General features: G+C 43.4%; 1 protein-coding gene across 1 annotated transcript in view; it reads left to right on the top strand.

Moving 5' to 3' along the window:
* PHLPP2 (PH domain and leucine rich repeat protein phosphatase 2) overlaps positions 1-19,890 on the top strand; it is a 79,680-nt gene that overhangs the window by 48,778 nt on the left and 11,012 nt on the right. The window contains exons 7-13 of the mRNA XM_047789785.1: positions 1,401-1,547; positions 2,015-2,245; positions 3,483-3,685; positions 9,081-9,141; positions 12,555-12,650; positions 13,781-13,936; positions 17,007-17,207. Of these exons, the coding sequence (XP_047645741.1) occupies positions 1,401-1,547; positions 2,015-2,245; positions 3,483-3,685; positions 9,081-9,141; positions 12,555-12,650; positions 13,781-13,936; positions 17,007-17,207 (1,095 nt within the window). The remainder of the gene's footprint in view (positions 1-1,400; positions 1,548-2,014; positions 2,246-3,482; positions 3,686-9,080; positions 9,142-12,554; positions 12,651-13,780; positions 13,937-17,006; positions 17,208-19,890) is intronic.

Below are 19,890 nucleotides of genomic sequence, written 5' to 3'. Positions count from 1 at the left end.
TATTTTAATAATATTGATATTTAAAAATAAAAACAAGCTATAATCTTAAGTAACCGGGTTTCTCAGGGTTTCTAACCCTGAGTTGCTATGAAAATAGGTTTAGTCTGGTTTGAGGGCTGGATTAGAAATTCTGAAGTCAAGGTGCCAAGCCAAAGGAACAATCAGTACACAAGGTCAGGATATTTGGAAATCAAACGTTGAAATTTTGGAAGAGGAACATTAGAGAAGGTACCAAGGATTCAAATCTAGAAGCATATGCTATAGGTCATCATCGTGGGGAACACCTTACGACCTTGAACTTAGTGTAATGAGAAGCACAATACTCCTGAGAAAACTACCAGAGTGACTTCTATGGATGCAATTTATGATGATAACTATTTCTGGGTGAGATATTATGGATACTTGAGCCTCTACAAAAAAAAAAATTGCTGTACAGTGGGAAAATAAAAAAAAAAAAATTGAAGCATTAAAAATGACCATTTCGTGGAGTTCCCCGGTGGCTCAGCAGGTTAAGGATCCAGCATTGTCACTGCTGTGGCTCAGGTCACTGATGTGCAGATTTGATCCCTGGCCTAGGAACTTCCTCATGCCATGGTCGAGGCATGGGGTGGGGTGGGGGAGACTGTTTCATGTTGCATATCATCACATTCCAGTAGAACTCCATGTCACCTACATCTCCTCAAGCTCTAATTGGCCCATTCATTTCAAGTGCCTTTTTTTTTTTTCTTTTTGCCTTTTCTAGGGCCGCTTCCGTGGCATATGGAGGTTCCCAGGCTAGGGGTCCAATCGGAGCTGTAGCCACCAGCCTACACCAGAGCCACAGCAACTGGGGATCTGAGCCGGGTCTGTGACCTACACCACAGCTCATGGCAATGCCAGATCCTTAACCCACTGAGCAAGGGCAGGGATAGAACCCGCAACCTCATGGTTCCTAGTCAGATTTGTTAACCACTGCGCCACGATGGGAACTCCTCAAGTGGCTTTTGAGCCAACATAATTTCATTACAAAATAAGACGCTGCTTATAATGGGATTTGACCGACAGTTTTGTTAGCTTTTCCTGTATCCATGAGTTGATTATGTTGTTAGGCTTTTGTATCTTGCGTGTAGAAATTCAGTAAGGGAAAAGATTCGAAGCATGTCAGTATGACTTGATACAAAGTAGTTGTACCACGGTGAGCTTTTTGAGATATTTTGCCTTTTTAAAGATGTGAGAGAAGAGCTCCCGGCCTGGTTTCCTTCATAGCTTGGACTGGCCGTCAGTCATCTTAGCGTCTGTGCCACACATGCTGTTAGGCACATACTGAGTGCTCAGTAGTTAATTTGCAGAGCAGACCTTTTGATGGACCTTTAAAATAGATCACTTTTCATTCAATAGTACATTGTGCCTTTGCTTTTTAGATTTTCTCAGTTGAAGGGCCTGAACTTGTCCCATAATAAGCTTGGGTTATTTCCCGTGTTGTTATGTGAGATTTCCACCCTGACCGAGCTCAACCTTTCCTGTAACGGATTCCACGACCTGCCGAGTCAGATTGGCAATCTGCTAAAGTAAGTGTATGACTTTTTTTTCCTAGATTCATCTTCTCCTTTATTTGCAGAGTAAGGAACTCATCTGGCATTTGGAATGAAGGTAGTTCTGTGAGCTCTTGAAGTGAAGTAAATCATGGAATGACGAGAATGCTAGTCAGCAGCAGTTAGCTTGCCTGCAGTGGTGACTGGTCCTTCAGTTTTAACAGCAGAGGCTCTTAACATCCCCCTTTGATGTCAGAGGGACCATCCATGTTGCTTATGTATAAGTCATCTTATTAAGTCTCTTTTTTTAAATTTAATTTTAATTGGAGTATGGTTGATTTGTATGCTTGTATTAGTTTATTAAGTCTCTTTAGATAGACTTGGGGCTTTTTTATCGTTATCGGATTCATGATAAATTCATGACAAGTCAAAATCCCTAATTCTAGTTCTAATCCATTCCAATTAAAACCTTTCATAAAGTCATTTTGGTTTTTTTCTCACAGTCTTCAAACCCTCTGTCTTGATGGCAACTTTCTGACTGCTTTACCTGAAGAACTGGGAAATCTGCAACAGCTTTCTTCCCTGGGAATTTCCTTCAACAACTTTAGTCAAATTCCCGAGGTGTATGAGAAACTTACCATGTTAGATAAAGTGGTGATGGCAGGAAATCGACTGGAAGTCCTAGACCTGGGGCTGCTGAACCGGATGAGCCATATCAAACATGTGGATTTCAGGTAAGGCGGTTCTCCAAGTACCTTCCTTTACCCAGGCCTCTGATGGGCTTTCACATTCTCTTTTTATGAAGACTTTTTAAAACAGTAGCGTTTTGAGACTGTATGTGTTTTCAAAGCTGTAGTAAAGCTTCATTTTTCACTCAGAGGCAGAGAAATTGCAAAGGAGGCAGATGTACAGGGTAGAGACTGTGGAATTGACCAAGGTTTTTCTGACTTAACCTGCCCAGCAACATCTTATGAGAACTCCCACTTTCTCACATCCTTACCAGTGGTGGATTTTAGCAGTCTTTTCTCTTATGGTCAGTGTAGTAGGTAAAAAACAGCATTTCATTGTTTTCAGCAACATTTATTATGAGCGAGGCTGAGTATCTTTTTGTATGTCTATTGGTAGTTTGTATTTTTCCATCAGCTTGACCATTTTGTCTGTGGAATCATTGGACTTCTTCTTGATATACCTTGTATCATGATTAAAATGGTAACAGTTTTACTACTAATAATTTTTAGCAGAGTTTTATTCTCTCTCTCTTATCGTTTCCTAAAGGAAGCTAGTAAAATGTTAAAAGGGAAGCTAGGATGTTCTGTCATTTACACTAAGCCATCGATGCCCCTTGTAAAGACACAGTGACAGAAAAATTTACTGAAATACAGGAAAAGGAGATGGGCCTGCGTGCATTAAATCCCATGCTTGTATAGAAGAGAACAAAGTCGTCATTTTAGGTCATTCTCCCTTGAACTATTCCGTATAGATACAGATTCTTTTCCTCCCCATTAATTACTGCCCTGGGGCTCCGCCCTGCAGAGAATAAGCAGAGCAGCGAGAGGAAGTATGGCTGCTTCCGTTTGCTCTTGACAGGGTACCTCAGGCCCGTTCGGCTCCTCACCAGCCCGAAAGGTTACGTCCATCTTCCTGTTCCTTTGTCTGCTCCCTCTTCCCTGTCCAACCTTCCTAGGTATTTGGATGCACGTTTTCAACTGTGAACACAGCCCCCTCTCCTGTCTCTTTATTTAATTTGTACATGTGTTTGCCAATCTGAATGGTCTCTAACTCCGTTTATAAACAAAGAACTCAAGGTACAATGCTGTGTGGTTATTTTACTTAGTCCCTTGCAAAATGGGGCAAATAGTGAAATTCCCAAGTTGTTAAGGAAAGAGAAAAAAAGTCTCATACTTTGATTTTTCTTTTGGTAGGCACATTCAGTGTTTATTTCTAATGATTTTCTTATTTCTGAATGTTAAGGATGAACCATCTGAAAACCATGGTTATTGAGAACCTAGAGGGAAATAAGTACATCACCCACATGGATTTGCGGGACAATCAGCTGACCGACTTAGATCTCAGCTCCTTGTGTAACTTGGAGCAGCTGCATTGTGAGCGGAACCAGCTGAGGGAGCTGACGCTCAGTGGCTTCTCCCTTCGAACGCTCTACGCCAGTTCCAACAGTGAGTTCTCAGCCCAACCCCCTGTTTTCCTTCTTGCAGCTCTTGTCTGAGCTTTCCGGGCACAGTGGCATCTGGGGTGTTCCTCAGCCACTCTGAGAAGTGGAGTTTGAGGTTCACTGAGACCCCGCTTTAGGTTTTGCTGTCAACACTTCAGTGGCTGAGTTATGCATAAATAGAGATTGCAGGAGACTTTGAGAGTCACTAAGTGAATGTAATAATAAGGGGTATTTTGCAAAATGACAGGAGGTTAGGCAGGCATGATCAAAAGAGAGTAATAGTCTGAAACAAGGGTTGGCCAGCTACAGCCCCGGGGCTAAATCTGGCTTACCATCTGTTTTTCTATGGCCCGTAAGGAATGGATTTTTTACATTTTACATTTAAAGGTTGCTGTGTTTGAAAAAAAAAAAAAATCGAAGGAAGAATAATTTTGACCTGGAAAAGTTATATGAAATTTAAATTTACGTGAATAAAGTTTGATGGGAACACACCCACATTCATTGTTTTACGTATTAACCTCTCTTATGTTACACTGGCAAAACTGTGTAGTTGTAAGAGAGACCCCATGGTCCATAAAGGCCAAAATATTTACTAAATATTTAAACCTTTACAGGAAAGCTTTGCCAGTCTGGTCTAAAACCTTGTGCTGACTCAGTTCTGGAATGAAAAGCCCCTCATTTCAATATTGATTTGCCCCAGAATTTTTTTTTTTTTTTTGGTCTTTTTGTCTTTTGGAGGCCACACCCGCGGCATATGGAGGTTACCAGGCTAGGGATCGAATTGGAGCTGTAGCCACCGGCCTACACCAGAGCCACAGCAACACCAGATCTGAGCCACATCTGTGACCTACACCACAGCTCATGGCAACGCTGGATCCTTAATCCACTGAGCAAGGCCAGGGATTGAACCCAAAACCTCATGGCTCCTAGTCAGATTTGTTTCCACTGCGCCACGACAGGAACTCTGTCATTTGCCCCAGAAATATTTTTCAGTGTAAAGGGCCTCATGTTTGTTGAGCTTGTTCTATTTATAGAGTTCTTTTTTTTTTTCTTGCTTTTTCCTTTTTGGCCTCCCTGCCGCACATAGAGCTCCTGGGCCAGAGATAAGATCTGAGCCGCAGTTATGACCTAAGCCGCAGCTGTGGCAATGCCAGGTACTTAACCCACTGTGCCAGGCCGGGGATCAAACCCACATCCTAGCCCTCCCAAGACCCGCCAATCCCGTTGCGCCATGGTAGGAGTCCTGTTTATAGAGAGCTCTTTACCAAAGAAGCTATACAGTTGACACTAGAACAACATGGGTTTAAATTGCACAGCTCCCCTTATCCACAGATATTTTTCAATAGTAAATACAGTTGATGCTTGAACAACATAGGGTTTCCACACAGTGGAAAATCTGAGTGTAACTTTACAGTCGTCAGCCTTCTGTATGGGCAATTCCATATCTGTAGATTCAGCCAACCACAAATTGCATTGTACTGAAGTAGTTACTTATTTGTATATAAGTTCTGCGCATGTGTTCAACTGCATGGAGGGTACCGATAACCCCGCATTGTTCAAAGTTCAACTGTAATTACTTTTTCTGTGTTTAAAGGAGGAAAAGAAAAGATGTTCAGTTTTACCAAGTGTCAGAAAAATCCATGTTTAGATATTACCATTTTATACTCCTCAGTAAAACTATTAATGGGAAGCGCTTATTGAAGAGGTAGAAAAGCAGCAGGTCTCACACACTGCGAGGGTGGTTGGTACAACACCATGGAGTACAGTATGATGGAGTTAGAGACGACCCAGATGCACAGAGCCCGTATTCGAGCAGCTCTGCTGCTGTGGTATTGGCCGGCAGCTGCAGCTCTGATTCAGCCCCTAACCTGGGAACTTCCATATGCCACAGGTACGGCCCTAAAAAAGCAAAAACAAAAGCCAAACAAAAAAAACAAAGAGAATATTGCACAGCAATGGACATGATTGTGTCTTAATATTGATAAATCTCAGGAATTTTTTGAGCAAAAAATAGAAAGTGCGTGTTTTGATTTCCTGCAGTTAAAGGAAAGGTCCTCTTGAAACAGGAGTTCCCATCATGGCACAGTGGAAATGACTCCAGCTAGGAACCATGATGTTGCAGGTTCGATCCCTGGCCTCACTCAGCTGGTTAAGGATCTGGCGTTGCCATGAGCTGTGGTGTAGGTTACAGACGTGGCTTGGATCTGGCGTTGCTGTGTCTGTGGTGTAGGCTGGGAGCTGTAGCTCCGATTAGACCCCTAGCCTGGGAGCCTCCATATGCTGCGGGTGCAGCCCTAAACAAAAGCAAAAAAAAGAAAGAAAGAAAGAAAAAAGAAACGAAAGGGGTCTATGAATTCTTCATTCTTAAAGCTTGTGGATTTAGGGTGAGATGCCAAGACCTATTACTCCTCCATGGCAGTGATTTGCTTTTTGCCAATTAGATTCAGACAATTCTTGGTTTTGTGACTTATTTTTTAAAATTGTATTCTCTTTTTTGATACTCTTGTGACATATTGGTCTGATTTTTAGAGAGAGTAATTATATTCAGGCTTTTGTTACTTGGGTTGGTGGTCAAGAATAAACATAAATGAGGCTTGCTTTCCTCATTTTTTAACCATCTGTGAGGCATTCAGGATTCGGTGGTTGAGTACACATGATAGTTATATCAAATTTTAAAACACACAAAAGTCTTGCTTTCTTAGCTGTAAGTATGCCATGGCCATGCGAAAGAATCTATGGGAATGATAAAAATCATATTCCAGATGATGTTTGCCTCTTGGTATGTGCAGTGTTTTAATTCTTAAAAAAAAAAAAAAAAGTCTGAAGCACTTCAGGCAGACTGTGAAGATTTGTTAAAAGCCAGATGATGGGTGCAGGAGTGTTCATTACTTTATTCACTTTACTTTTCTGTATGGCTAAAATATATTATTAGGATAAAAGATGGTTAAGGATTTCTCTCTGTTACCTTTTATCATGTTTTAGAAGCTTCAGATAGTAGCTTAGATTAATTGCTTAGGTCGGAAGAGTGTCACAGGTGTTTGTTGACTCGTGCCGGTTGTAGATCCTGTGAGATGGAGGTAGGTCTTTGGCACGGAAATGCTTATTCCCAGGCCTACTCTCCATTCTGAGTCTACCTAGATAATCCGAATGGCCCCCTCGGAAAAGGCCACTGACAGGCAGTCCTTCTGGGTAGTTTCTGTCACAGGACTGTAAATGGGGCTTGTCTGAAGTCAGCTCCTCAGTTCACAGAATCCGTAAATACCACAGCCTGGAAGAATTCACACCAACACTTGAAATTTTGAAACTCCAGAAGTAGAGAACTCAGCTTTGCCAAAGAATGTATCCAAATGGTCCGTTAACACAGGGAGAGGCGCTTGCTGGTCAGGAGGATGTGAACCTGCAGTGTGCCAACCCCACTGCACACCTACCAGAATGACTAGAATGAAGAAGGCCCAAAGTACCAGGGTCGGTTGTTGGGCATGTATGTAGGTGCAACCACTCTGGGAAACTGCACAGTAGTATCTGCTAAAGTCACACATATGCACCTTCTCGTCTCAGTGCTTCCTCTCCTAAGCTTGTATTCAACGTAAATGCTTAAGTTAGTCCTCAAAAGATATGGACAGAATATTCCTGGAGGCCCTCTTCATAGTATCCCCAAACTGGCCAAGACTGAAATGCCCACCCACTCTCCTGTGGGTAAATAAGACACGGTATTGCCACGGAAAAACTTTTGTGCGGCCATGAGAGTGAATGACCTGCTACCAAAACCAGTCATAGGAACACATATCTCACAAACACAGTGTTCAGTGAATGAAACCAGACCAAAAAAATTTACCTACTGAATGTGTATATTTATATAAACCGGCAAAAGTAATCTGTATGTGGGGTAGTGACCGAGGGAGGAGGCTGAGGGAAATTTGGGGGCAGCTGTACTGTTCTGTTTCTTGATCTGAGTACTCATTGTACCAGTATGTTCTTTTTGCAAAAATTTCATAGATCTATACATTTAAGATTGGTGCATTTTGGAGTTCCCGTCATGGCTCAGTGGTTAACGAATCCGACTAGGAACCATGAGGTTGCGGGTTCGAGCCCTGCCCTTGCTCAGTGGGTTAACGATCCGGCGTTGCCGTGAGCTGTGGTGCAGGTTGCAGATGCGGCTCGGATCCCGCGTTGCTGTGGCTCTGGTGTAGGCCGGTGGCTACAGCTCCGATTAGACCCCTAGCCTGGGAACCTCCATGTGCCAAGGGAGCAGCCCAAGAAATAGCAAAAAGACAAAAAAAAAAAAAAGAAAAAAAGATTGGTGCATTTTTCTGTATCTATGTTTTACTTTTTTTCTTTTTTCTTTTTATGCTGCACCTGCAGCATATGGAAGTTTCCCAGCTAGGGTTTGAATCAAAGCTGCACCGTGGGCCTACACCACAGCAACACTGGATCCAAGCTGCATCTGTGACCTGTGCAGCAGCTTGTGCCAATGCCGGATCTTTAAATCCACTGATTGAGGCCAGGGATTGAACCTGGATCCTCACAGAGACAACATCGGGTCTTTAACCTACTGAACCACAAGGAGAACTCCATGTTTTACTTTAACTGAAAATTAAAATGTTGTCAGTAAAAATCCAGTTATGAATTTTTTTTTTTTGTCTTTTTGCTATTTCTTTGGGCCGCTCCCACAGCATATGGAGGTTCCCAGGCTAAGGGTTGAATCGGAGCTGTAGCCGCCAGCCTACTCCAGAGCCACAGCAACGTGGGATCCGAGCCGCATCTGCAACCTACACCACAGCTCACGGCAACGCCGGATCATTAACCCACTGAGCAAGGGCAGGGACCGAACCCGCAACCTCATGGTTCCTAGTCGGATTTGTTAACCACTGCGCCACGACGGGAACTCCCAAAATCCAGTTATTAATTTTTTAAGTTAAAAAACCAATAGTTATTGTTAGTGTTTACCAGCTGCCTGATGGGCTGTGGATCTGGTGCAGCAGCAAGGTCCTTCATTTAGTTGCTGTATTTGATTTTCAAATTGGGGTCAAGTGGTTAAAGTTAGTGTGGTTACCCAGTGGTTTTTATCTTTAGTTCGTCTCAGTAGATGACATCAGTTGTCATCAGCCCCTGCCCCAGTGCCCCCCATTTACTTTTGGTTACATTCTTTTTTTTTTCTTTTTAGGGCTGAACCTGCAGCATACGGAAGTTCCTAGGGGTTGAACGGGAGCTGTAGCTGCCAGCCACAACCACAGCTCACAGCAACGCTTGGATCCTTAACCCACTGAGTGAGGCCAGGGATCAAACCCACGTCCTCATGGATACTAGTCGGATTTGTTTCCACTGAGCCACAATGGGAACTCCTTCGGTTACGTTCTTTTTCAGGGAATGTCACTAACCCCTATTTGTTTTCTGATCAGGGCTGACAGCAGTGAATGTCTATCCAGTGCCCAGTCTGCTCACTTCTCTAGAACTCTCCCGGTGAGTGTGTCTCATGAGGGTGGTGCCTATTTGATTCCTAATATTGATTATTCCTAATGTTCCTAATATTGAAAGTATGTGGGCATTTTGGCAGTGTTGAGGTACAAGAAATCTAAATATGCTGAAATGTTCGAATAACCTGGAAAAGGGCAAAAGGTTGAATAGAGGAATAAGTTTAATGGCCAGACTGTGTATTTAAATCAAAGGTCCTCTTAAATCAGAAAGGTGCCTCTAAATGTTAAAGTTGGTGGATTTAGATTGAGTTGCAAAGACCTATTATCCCTCCTTGGTAGTGAGTTCCTTTTTCTTATTCAAATCAGATAAGTTTTGGGTTTTAAGGACTTAAAAATCAGTTGTCTTAATTTTTTTTTTTTCTTTGCTTTTGTAGTGCCACTCCTGCAGCATATGGAGGTTCCCAGGCTAGGGGTCTAATCGGAGCTGTAGCCACTGGCCTACACCACAGCCACAGCAACACCAGATCCAAACCACATCTGCGACCTACACCACAGCTCCCGGCAACACCAGATCCTTAACCCATTGAGCGAGGCCAGGGATCGAACCCTCAACCTCGTGGTTCCTAGTCAGTTTGTTTCTGCTTTGCCAGGATAGGAATTCCAGTTGTCTTAATTTTTTTGATGTTCTTGTGATCTATGTCGATCTGATTTTCAGAGAGCTATTAATTATAATCAGGGTCTTGTTTCTTCTCTTGGTAGTCAGGAAGAAACAGGAATGAGGTTTGCTTTGTTTCCTTCATTTACTTTTTACCCTGTGTCAGGCATTCAGGAGTCAGTGGCTGAGTTTTACAGTCTAGTGGAGAATTGGACAATCAAACAAGCAGTAAGAGAGCAGCATCATAAGCACTGGGAGTATAAAGGGATGGGAGCAGGTGAAGGGGCAGTGGACAGAGTCCTGTATGGTCAGGGTTGTCACAAAAATTCAACGAGACAGTAGATGGAAAATACGGAGCATAGTGCCTGGCATAAAGTAGTCTCAAGAAATATTAGCTGTGATAGTGAGGTTTCTTTTCTTCCTGATGCTTTATCATCATTATTATTAAGCTATTGTCCTAGATTCCCTTCCATCCATTTCTTTGTGTCCTATCTTCCCAGCAAAACCCCAGCATAGATCAAGACTAAGATTTACCTTCCCCACTGAGCTTGATCATTACTGAAGAAAGTCACATGGACACCACTCCAGATTCACAGTTTCCAGCCTCGTCTCGAGTGTTTTCTCCATCAGCTCTTTTCAGGGTCCGGATTCTGATCCCGCTTGGCTTCTCTCAGCTCCAGCTCTTCTCTGTAGAGCTCAGCTTCCCCCGTGACTGAGACTTAGAGGCCACCGTGGGTGGTCTCCTTCCGGTTCCCACCCCCTTGCTTAAATTCATGTAGATTCACATCCGTTCTCAGCCTCTCTCCTGTGCTGCAGGCCTCTGCCCTTGATCCCTTCCCCTCTCACTGCCTGGACCTTGCACTAGTCCTCCTCCTCCCCTGTCACACGTGGTTGGGGTTTTTCTTTTTCTGTCCGCACGCTCATCTCCTCTGTCTTAACAAACAGAAAGCGTTCCCTTTATCTTCCACACCCTCTAGCTGCTATCTAGTCCCCCGTCCCCTTTTGGTCCAAATTTCTCAAGAGTTATTTACATTTGTTGGCTCAGTTTCCTGGTTCCATTTGTTCAGCCCACCGCAAGTGCCTTTAGCCCTCCTCCTGTGGACCTGTCCGCGTTGACATTGCTCATCTCGCTCTCTTTTCTTCAGACCTGCTGTTTCCTTGGCTGGCCCTTGCAGCGCGCCCCTTTGAGTAATTAGAGAATGCTCCGTGGAGCAGGCCTCTTTGAATTGCCTCTTTTCCATGCTCCTCTTCCTTCGCTAAGCCCTTAAAGGTCGGTTATGCCAGGGTCTGTTCTTGGCCCACTCCCTTCTCATCTGACACGATCCTATCACTCCGATGATTTCACTCCACATCAGTCGCCCAGGCCCCCTTCTTTCCACCTCAGACCTATGTGCCCAGTCCGCCCCTCTCCATGTACCTCAGACAGGGGCAAAATTAAAGGCATCATCCACCCTTCTGCTCCCACTTTACCTTGTTCATCTCGTGTCTGTTTCAGCTTTGGGCATTGTCAGAAGTCGGTCAGATCCAGATGGCCAGCGCTGAAATGCAGGATTCCCAACCTCATTTGGAGCTTATCAGTCCTCTTTCTGGAGAGAATTTTTCTCCCTGGTCATCTAGGCTGAAGCCTGAATGTGACTTGAGTCTTCCCTCTGCTCTGCTCCCATGTCTACTCCATCTCCAAGTCAGGCTTTTTGCTCCTGAATGTTTCTGGCCCCCCACCTTTCCAGGCGTCGCACCTCTCACGGACACCCTTGTCATTTCTGTCTGCAATTCTGTAGCAACCTCCTGATCACTCTTCCTTCTCCTGCTCTAACCACCTCAACCAGTTCTCTGCTTTTTAAGTGCATAATTGACATTGTCCCCCGCTGCTCACAGACCTTCCTTTGACCCCCCCCCCCCGCATTAGCAGGATAAGGTCACAACCTCCCAGACACGACTAGATCTTTCCAGCCTTGTTTCTTCCCACCCTCTGCCCCAGCGTCACCGGGTGGCTCAGTCTTCCCTTGCTTCTGGGCTCAGCTCCTGTCGTCCCTGCTTTCTCGCCTCAGGTCATTGTACAACATTCTCTGATTCTACCCCCACAGTCATATTTCTTCAGGAACTTGCCTCAGTCCATTTCAGGCCACGTGCTTCCTTCACGGAGCAGTCAGAGCATTTCTCTTACAGCATGTGTTTCATTTTGCCTCATCCTATTGATCTATTGATCCATAGATGCTTTGAGGCTTGGAGAAGCTAAGTAACATCTGAAAATAAAATTCCTTTGACTGAGTATCTGCCTGGCAGCTCTGCTAAATATTTGAATTTGAAGATTAAATGATCTGGAACCTCCTCCCCACTAGTTTTCTTTTGTCCCTGCTTCCTCACCTTTAATTATTTGGTTCATTTTCCTCAGAATTTGCTTCTCTTCTCCCCCGGTTATTACCTGGGGAACTCCCCCTTGTCTTTGGAGATGTGTTGAAAATGCCTCTTCTTCCGTTAAGTCCTTCCTCCCCTTGCCCTCGCCCCGTCCCACCACCTCGTGCCTTTCCACCGTGGAAAGCCCTTGTGTGTTCATCGGGCAGGGAGCACAGTTGACCCAGTGTCAGGCTTGTGTATGTGCTTGTCTCTCTCCACCTTTCCATCAGTGACATTCCTTGAGCACCTACTGTGTACCAGGCAGCGCACCAGGGGTGCCTTGGGGGCAGTGCTTCTGCCCTCAGGGAGCTCAGAGGCTCGTGAAATGAAATGAGATACATAACAGAATAGTGAAATGGAAAGAGTTGCACTCGTCATCTTAAATATTGCCTGTAATTTATTTTCTGCAGAAACCTGCTAGAGTGTGTCCCTGACTGGGCCTGTGAAGCGAAGAAGTTAGAAATATTAGATGTGAGCCATAACCTTCTGACCGAGGTTCCTGTGAGGTATGTGTGTGTTAATGTATGTTACCTGTGTACTTATTTTCCTAGATTGGGGTTGCCTTTCAATGGTCCTTTCCATCATGTGTTCAATAAATATTGAGTATCTCCTGAGAGCAGGGCGTCCTGAGCGCTGTAAGACGTACAGTAATGTCTCAGGCATGGTCTTGGCCCACAAGGAACGTAGAAAGCGCATAGTTGAGGTGGCTTGTGCAGGTCACTGTGATAAAATGTTACAAGAGTTGCTGACATAGGCCGGTGACAGGACAGTGGTAACAGACCATTTGTATTGGATGGTTTATTATGAGCTGGGCAATGTTCTAAGAACTTTACTTTTGTTATCTTATTTAATCCCGTATCAGTCTCATTTTATAGGTGCTGTTATTTTCATCTTACAAATAAGGAAACTAAGCCTTAGCATGGTTAGGTAACTTGCCCAAGGTGTCACTTAACTAGAATAGCAGCTGGTATTTGGATGTGGTCCTTCTTACTCCAAAGCCTCACTCTTAGTCACTGTGCTGTATAAATAAAAGGTTTTAGAAATGGAGAACTTTGAGTAATTAGAGAATGCTCCGTTGAGCAGGCCTCTTTGAATTGACCTGTATAAGACGGTGGCGTTTGTGTATGTGGAGAAAAAGATAAAGGTGTTGGGGGCTGGGGTGGTATATTACAAAGTACCGAGATTATTGCTCAGTGGAGCCTTTAAAAGTCAACCAGAGGCTTGGTAGCATAGGAGGTGTGAACACAACCTTGGAGTCAGACCTTAATTCACATCCCGACTGTACCACTTACCACATTGGATGTGAGATCTTTGGCAAATCAAAGTCACTTAACCTATCCGAACGTCAGAATTAAATGGCCTGGATGTTTTAAGCACTGAATAAGTAGCAGTTTTTGTCGTGGGATGTGTGTTTTCATTAACTCACCTTTCCCAGAGTGACCTGAATGGCTTCCTGGTGGGTGGCGGGTGAACATATGGTCCTGCTGCCTTCTTGGCGCAGGTGCCTGTCGTGGAGGATACTGTCTAGAAGACCACGTTCCTGCTAGTTTCCTGACTTCAGCTAATAACCAAGGGCAGACTCAGGAAAAGAGATGTAAGTCAGATTTTTGTTGTGTCTTTGTGCTCCTCCCCGTAGGATCCTTAGTAGCTTGAGTCTTAGGAAACTAATGTTGGGCCACAATCACGTGCAGAACCTCCCAGCACTGGTGGAGCACATCCCTCTCGAGGTGTTGGATATTCAGCATAACTTGTTCACCAGGCTGCCGGAGACCCTCTTCTCGAAGGCCTTAAAGTAAGTGCTGTCAATTTCATTCAGAAGAGCAGGGTCGTTGTCTAAGCAAACTGCCTGGACTTGGTGTTGGAGTGACCTTTGGAACTACCCTTGCAGAGTGTTCACCTCGTAGTCCAGCTGTGGGTGGAGACTTATTTGCAGTTCGTAAGGAATCAAATAGGACCCTGTCTTAGGACAACTCAGAAGTTGAACTAACCATCAAATACTTGGAAGTTATGGTATTGTAAGCAGGTTTAAACACGTTGCAAAGGTTTGGGCTTTCATCTCGGAAAAGGAACACAGGTTGTGATCTTCGAAGAGAAATTGCAGCGATTTGATACAGTCTTTGGGGGCAGTTTTCAGCGTCTCCATTAGCGAGAAAAGGACATACCACTGAAGTTAATTTAGTTTTCGCTTCTAGCTTTACCAAGCTTTCATTAAGTTACATTCCTTATTTGTGGGGCTCTTTTACTTCCTACTTTGAAAACTGTGCATTTCAGTGTAATGTTGCTCCAAAAGTATTATTTGCTTTCTCATCGTAAATTAACAAATAGATAGGATGTCTTCCTACTTTAATACCCATAATCAGGTTTATTTAACATGTATGTCACCATTAAATGAAAGCTAGTTTTTAATTATAGTTTTCTGCAGTATGAAGAAGGCAGTATTGTCTTCAATTTAGACACAGAGAAAGCACAGATAAGCAGTAGTAACTTAACATGAAGCTGCAGGAGGCATACAAAAAGCACTTAGCCCACAAGTGTCTGCCTTGTTCTTTTGTTTGGCAGCTTATTCATCTCTTAACATATAGTATGCTTGGTTGCATTTTCTTAAAAAATAAAATCTTTGGAAATGCTTTTTTTTTTTTAAATCTTTTTAGGGCTACACCCGCAGCATATGGAGGTTCCTAGGCTAGGGGTCAAATCGGAGCTATAGCTGCTGGACTACACCACAGCCACAGCAACGCGGAATCTGAGCGGCGTCTGCAATCTACACCACAGTTCACGGCAATGCTGGATCCTTAACCCACTGGGGGAGGCCAGGGATCAAACCTGCATTCTCATGGATCCTAGTCAGATTTGCTTCCACTGAGCCACAACGGGAAATCCTAAAATCTTTGGAAATTCTAAAAAATATTTGAGGAAAATTTTCTTTTGGGAAAGTTTATGTGGAGTCTTAGTGCAGTAACATTTATTAATTAACAAGTATTTGGGGAGCTCCCGTCGTGGTGCACCTTTTAAAAAGTGTTACATAAAGAATGCAACTGAGATCAAGATTTCATTCATTGGAGTTCCCATCGTGGTGCAGCGGAAATGAATCCGACTAGGAACCATGAGGTTGTAGGTTTGCTCCCTGGCCTCGATCGGTGGGTTAAAGATCTGGTGTTGCTGTGAGCTGTGGTGTAGGTCACAGACACAGCTCGGATCCCGTGTTGCTGTGGCTCTGGTGTCGGCCTGCAGCTGTAGCTCTGATTCAACTCCTAGCCTGGGAACCTCCATATGCTAAGGGTGTGACCCTAAAAAGCAAAAAAAAAAAAAAAAAGTTAATGATGCATTACAGTGTGTTTCATTCTGATGAGCGTCTGAATAAAATTAGTTTACAACCTTAGATTCGGTAGTTGTTAACCAGCAGTTGTAGCATCCTGTCAATAATATCTGATACAAACTCTGCACAGAGCACTGTGGGATATACAGAGACACAGACAGACACCATCAACCACTTAAAAGCTAATCAGCAAAGTGGATCACACAGTTTGAAGAATTAAGATCACACAAGTTTAATAATGTTAGCCGCCTTTTATTGAGCATGTTCTATTTGTACCAAACACCATGCTAGGCAAGTGTTGAAAAATCATCCTACGATGTACCTGTTAGATTGGTGAAAATGAAGAGGACTTCCGGTGCTCGGTGCTGACAAAGGTGTGAGCAGACACCTTCTTACGCCCTTCATATGGAGGTGTAGTTGGGTAGAGCCTTCCTGAGGCTGAATCAGTTTGCCACACATCTTAACGATGTGTCTAGCCTCAGACCCTTCATGGTCTGCTTCTGGGGATGTAGCCCAAACAAATAATTGGGTGAAGACTCAAAGGCGCTCATTCCAGTGTCTGTAGTAGCAAATGCTGGACATAGCCTGTAGGCCCCCACTTAGGGGGATTGGCTAAATAAATATGATCCTGTTAAAATGACAAAACTTTTCTTTTTCTTTTCTTTTTTTTTTTTTGTCTTTTTAGGACTGCATCCCGGCATATGAAGGTCCCAGGCTAGGGGCTGAATCAGCTGTAGCCACTGGCTTACACATACCACAGTCACAGCAAGGTGGGATCCGAGCTGCATCTGTGACCTACACAGCTCACAGCAACACCAGATCTTTAACTCACTGAGCAAGGCCAGGGATCAAACCTGTTTCCTCATGGATACTAGTCAGATTTGTTTCCGCTGAGCTACGACGGGAACACTGATGAAACTTTTTCTAAAGAGTGTCTTCATAGTTCGGATATTTGTGAACGTGATACTCAACAGCATCCTTTTGGTAGGCATCCAGACAGTGAGATGTGAAGCTGGGTTAGAATCGGGCCACATCCAAAGCCCAGGAACACAACTGAGCCTTTATTCTTTGTTCTTTGCTTGGCTTGCGTGAGTTGAGTAAAAGGAACTTTGGGAGTCCCATTGTGGCTCAGCAGTAATGAATGAACCTGACTAGTATCTCTGAGGATGCGAGTTCTGTCCCTGGCCTCTAGACCAATGGATTAAGGATCCCGTGTTGCTGTGGGCTGTGGTGGAGGTTCCAGATGCAGCTTGGATCCCACATTGCTGTGGCTGTGGCGTAGGCCAGTAGCTGCAGCTCCAATTTGACCCCTACCCTGGGAACTTGTGTGTGCCACGTGTGCGGCCATAAATGAATGAATAAATAAATGGAACTTTGGTTGGGTAGAATCAATCAGAGAAAACCACCCGAGGGAAATCACTTTTGTCGTGAGTTTGAGAGCGTGGAAAGGCAGTGTTACGGACCGAGATGGCATGATGGTTTCCCCAGAGGAAGGAAGGCAGCAAATAGCCGTAAAGAGGATGACGATTTGTGTGTGTTCTGTCAGCCTCAGATACTTGAACGCATCTGCAAATAGTCTGGAGTCCTTGCCACCGGCCTGCGCCGGGGAGGAGAGTCTGAGTGCACTGCAGCTGCTCTACCTGACCAACAACCTCCTGACAGACCAGTGTGTGCCCGTCCTGGTGGGGCACCCCCACCTGCGAATCTTGCATCTTGCAAACAACCAGCTACAGACCTTTCCCGCAAGGTAAACCAACACATTCTCTGGTCATTTCAGATATATACATGATTCTGCATCCCTCGGCCTCCAACACAGCTATCTTACCGGGTCTCTTGCTTTTGTTGACCGATTTACTGATGCTGTGATTCCGCTAGTTGAATGGGAAAACCGTTTGTACCCAGTTGTTTAATATCAGTAACCACAGAGATTGTGGTTTAAAGGGGTTTCATCCTTAGTTCTATTTACTTAATAATGGTCTGAGAATTTTCAACCTAGAAAGTACAGACTTATGAAATAAATTCTGAGGATAATTCTTTCTTTTCTCTTGTCAGCACTTTTACAAAAAACTGTCGAATCCATTTATTTGTTCGTTTTTATATATGTTGAATGTCTCCTGTGTGTCAGGTACAGTGTAAGTACTAGGGAAACTGGTGATTATGTTACATTCTCTGTCCTCAAGGAACTTACAGTCAGATTAGGGAAATAGACGAATATGAAGGCAGTTGCAGTGCAGTGGCATAAATGCAGGATGTTAAAGATATGCATCGGTAGCTGTACTGCAAGTGCTGGCCTGCCTGTGGGGAGAGATGAACAGTCTTTAGCCAGGCTCCATTAATAAGAGAGGAGTTCTCCCTGTGGCACAGTGGGTTAGGAATCCAGCCCCAGCGGCTCGGGTTGCTGCGGAGATACAGGGTCCATCCTGGCCCAGGGCGGCAGGTTAAAGGATCTGGTATTACTGCAGCTGTGGCTTGGATTCAGTCCCTGGCCCAGGAACTTCCGTATGCCATGGGTGCAGCCATAAAATTAAAAAAAGAGAAAGAGAGAGATGTTTAATGTCAAAGTTTTAAACAGTGTCAGTGGAAAAATACCTTCCAAAATAAATTTGACTTAAAAATTTTTTTTTAGAAAATTTGACACCAGAAAAAGTCATCTATACCATGAAGGTAGTCATCAAAAGTCATGCTTTCAAAAACAAAAAGCAAAGAGAAATGACATTTGCTATAATTTGAATGAAATTATACATGTCTTTCATTAAAATTATATCATGTTTGATACAGTTTGAAAACAAAAACTATTATAATTCTGTTTTACACATTTTCGTAGAAGTGTTAAACTCAGGAGAAGAGAGATTATAATTTTTGTGGTTATTATGAAATTAGATATTTGGAACATGTAGAAGACAAGTGGGATAAACTTGATTGCTTCCTTGAAAGCATTTGCACAGAATTTTAAAGGGAATGCAGAATCTTCTTTTCAAGATGTGATCGATCTCCTGAAATCGTATCAGATTAATTCAGCTGGCTTCATATAAAGTAAAAGAAAATGACTTAGAACTGACAAGTTTATTACTTTATCAAGCTGTTGGGAGAAACCAGATGTAATACTCTGAAGCTAATGAATTCCACCTAATTTAATGATACTGACTGTAGGAGTGGCCCAAAGCAGGTTGATAGAAAACTTAAAACACACCGACGAATAAGAAAGTAAGTAGTTAGGAGTAAAGGCAAGAATCGATAGGTGATTGTACAAAATTAGAGTAATCTCAACACAGATGAAAACACTAGAATTTAGGAACAGTATACTAAAGAAAATGTATGTCTTATACGGAATAATAAATCTGCTGTCATCTCCTGAACAGTGTCGTAACTGCCTGGGCACATTCAAGGCTTCTGTTTCTTTTGGACTATTTTCAGGGTGCTCAGTCAGAGGCTAACTGAGATACAGATGCTGTATTTCTATCCATAAGTCAGAGGGCTCTACATAGGGAATCATGTAAGAGAATAGCATGAAATTTGGACAGTATAAAAATATACTATTAGGAGTTTCCATTGAGGCGCAGCAGAAACGAATCAGACTAGTAACCCTGAGGTTGCGGGTTCGATCCCTGGCTTCGCTCAGTGGGTCAAAGATCTGGCATTGCGAAAAGCTGCAATGTATATTGTAGATGTGGCTCTGATCCACTGTGGTGATGGCCTGGCAGCTGCAGCTCCAGTTCTCCTAGCCTGGGAACTCCCATATGCCACAGGTGCAGCTGTGAAAACAAAACAACAAAAACAAACCCCAGTATATATAATAAGCATCGTTTTAATTTGAAAAATAGAGTTTCATACATTAAAAAGGACAAGAATACTCTCCACCAAAATGTCATCAGAATTACCTCTGGCAGTGGGATTGAGATTTTTTTTTTCTTGTTTGTCTCTATCTTTCTATTTTTTCCAGATTATTACTGTTGTATTAAGAAAATAATTTTAACTTGCTGAGCTTTTATTATTATAAAGTATCAAATTTCTAGCTGTGGAAATTTAGATATTTATGTGGAAAGGACAGGATATAAATTTCATGTAAAATAAGTATGCATGTGGAAAATTTGGCAGGGAATTCAGCAAAAGCAAAAGTAATTTTTTCAGGAGTTCCCGCTGTGGCGGAATGGGACTGGTGGTGTCTCTGCAGTGCCAGGACGCAGGTTCAGTCCCCAGCCTGGCACATTGGGTTAATGGATTCGGCATTGCTACAGCTGAACCATCAGTTGCAACTTTGGCTCAGTTCTCATCCTTAGCCCAGGAACTCCAGATACCGAGAGACAACCAAAAAAGAAAAAAAAAAGTCATTTTTTCAGATTGGTGGTATGATTGTTGATTTATTTTATTTTCCAAACTTGCTATGTCACTGCAGTTTATCATTTTTATACTTTTTAAAATCAGTTGAGAAA

This window comes from Phacochoerus africanus, chromosome 8 (genome assembly GCF_016906955.1).
Source record: "Phacochoerus africanus isolate WHEZ1 chromosome 8, ROS_Pafr_v1, whole genome shotgun sequence".
Classification (NCBI taxonomy): domain Eukaryota; kingdom Metazoa; phylum Chordata; class Mammalia; order Artiodactyla; family Suidae; genus Phacochoerus; species Phacochoerus africanus.
The sequence above is the reverse complement of the archived record's forward strand: the minus strand, read 5'-3'. Positions and strand labels throughout refer to the sequence as shown.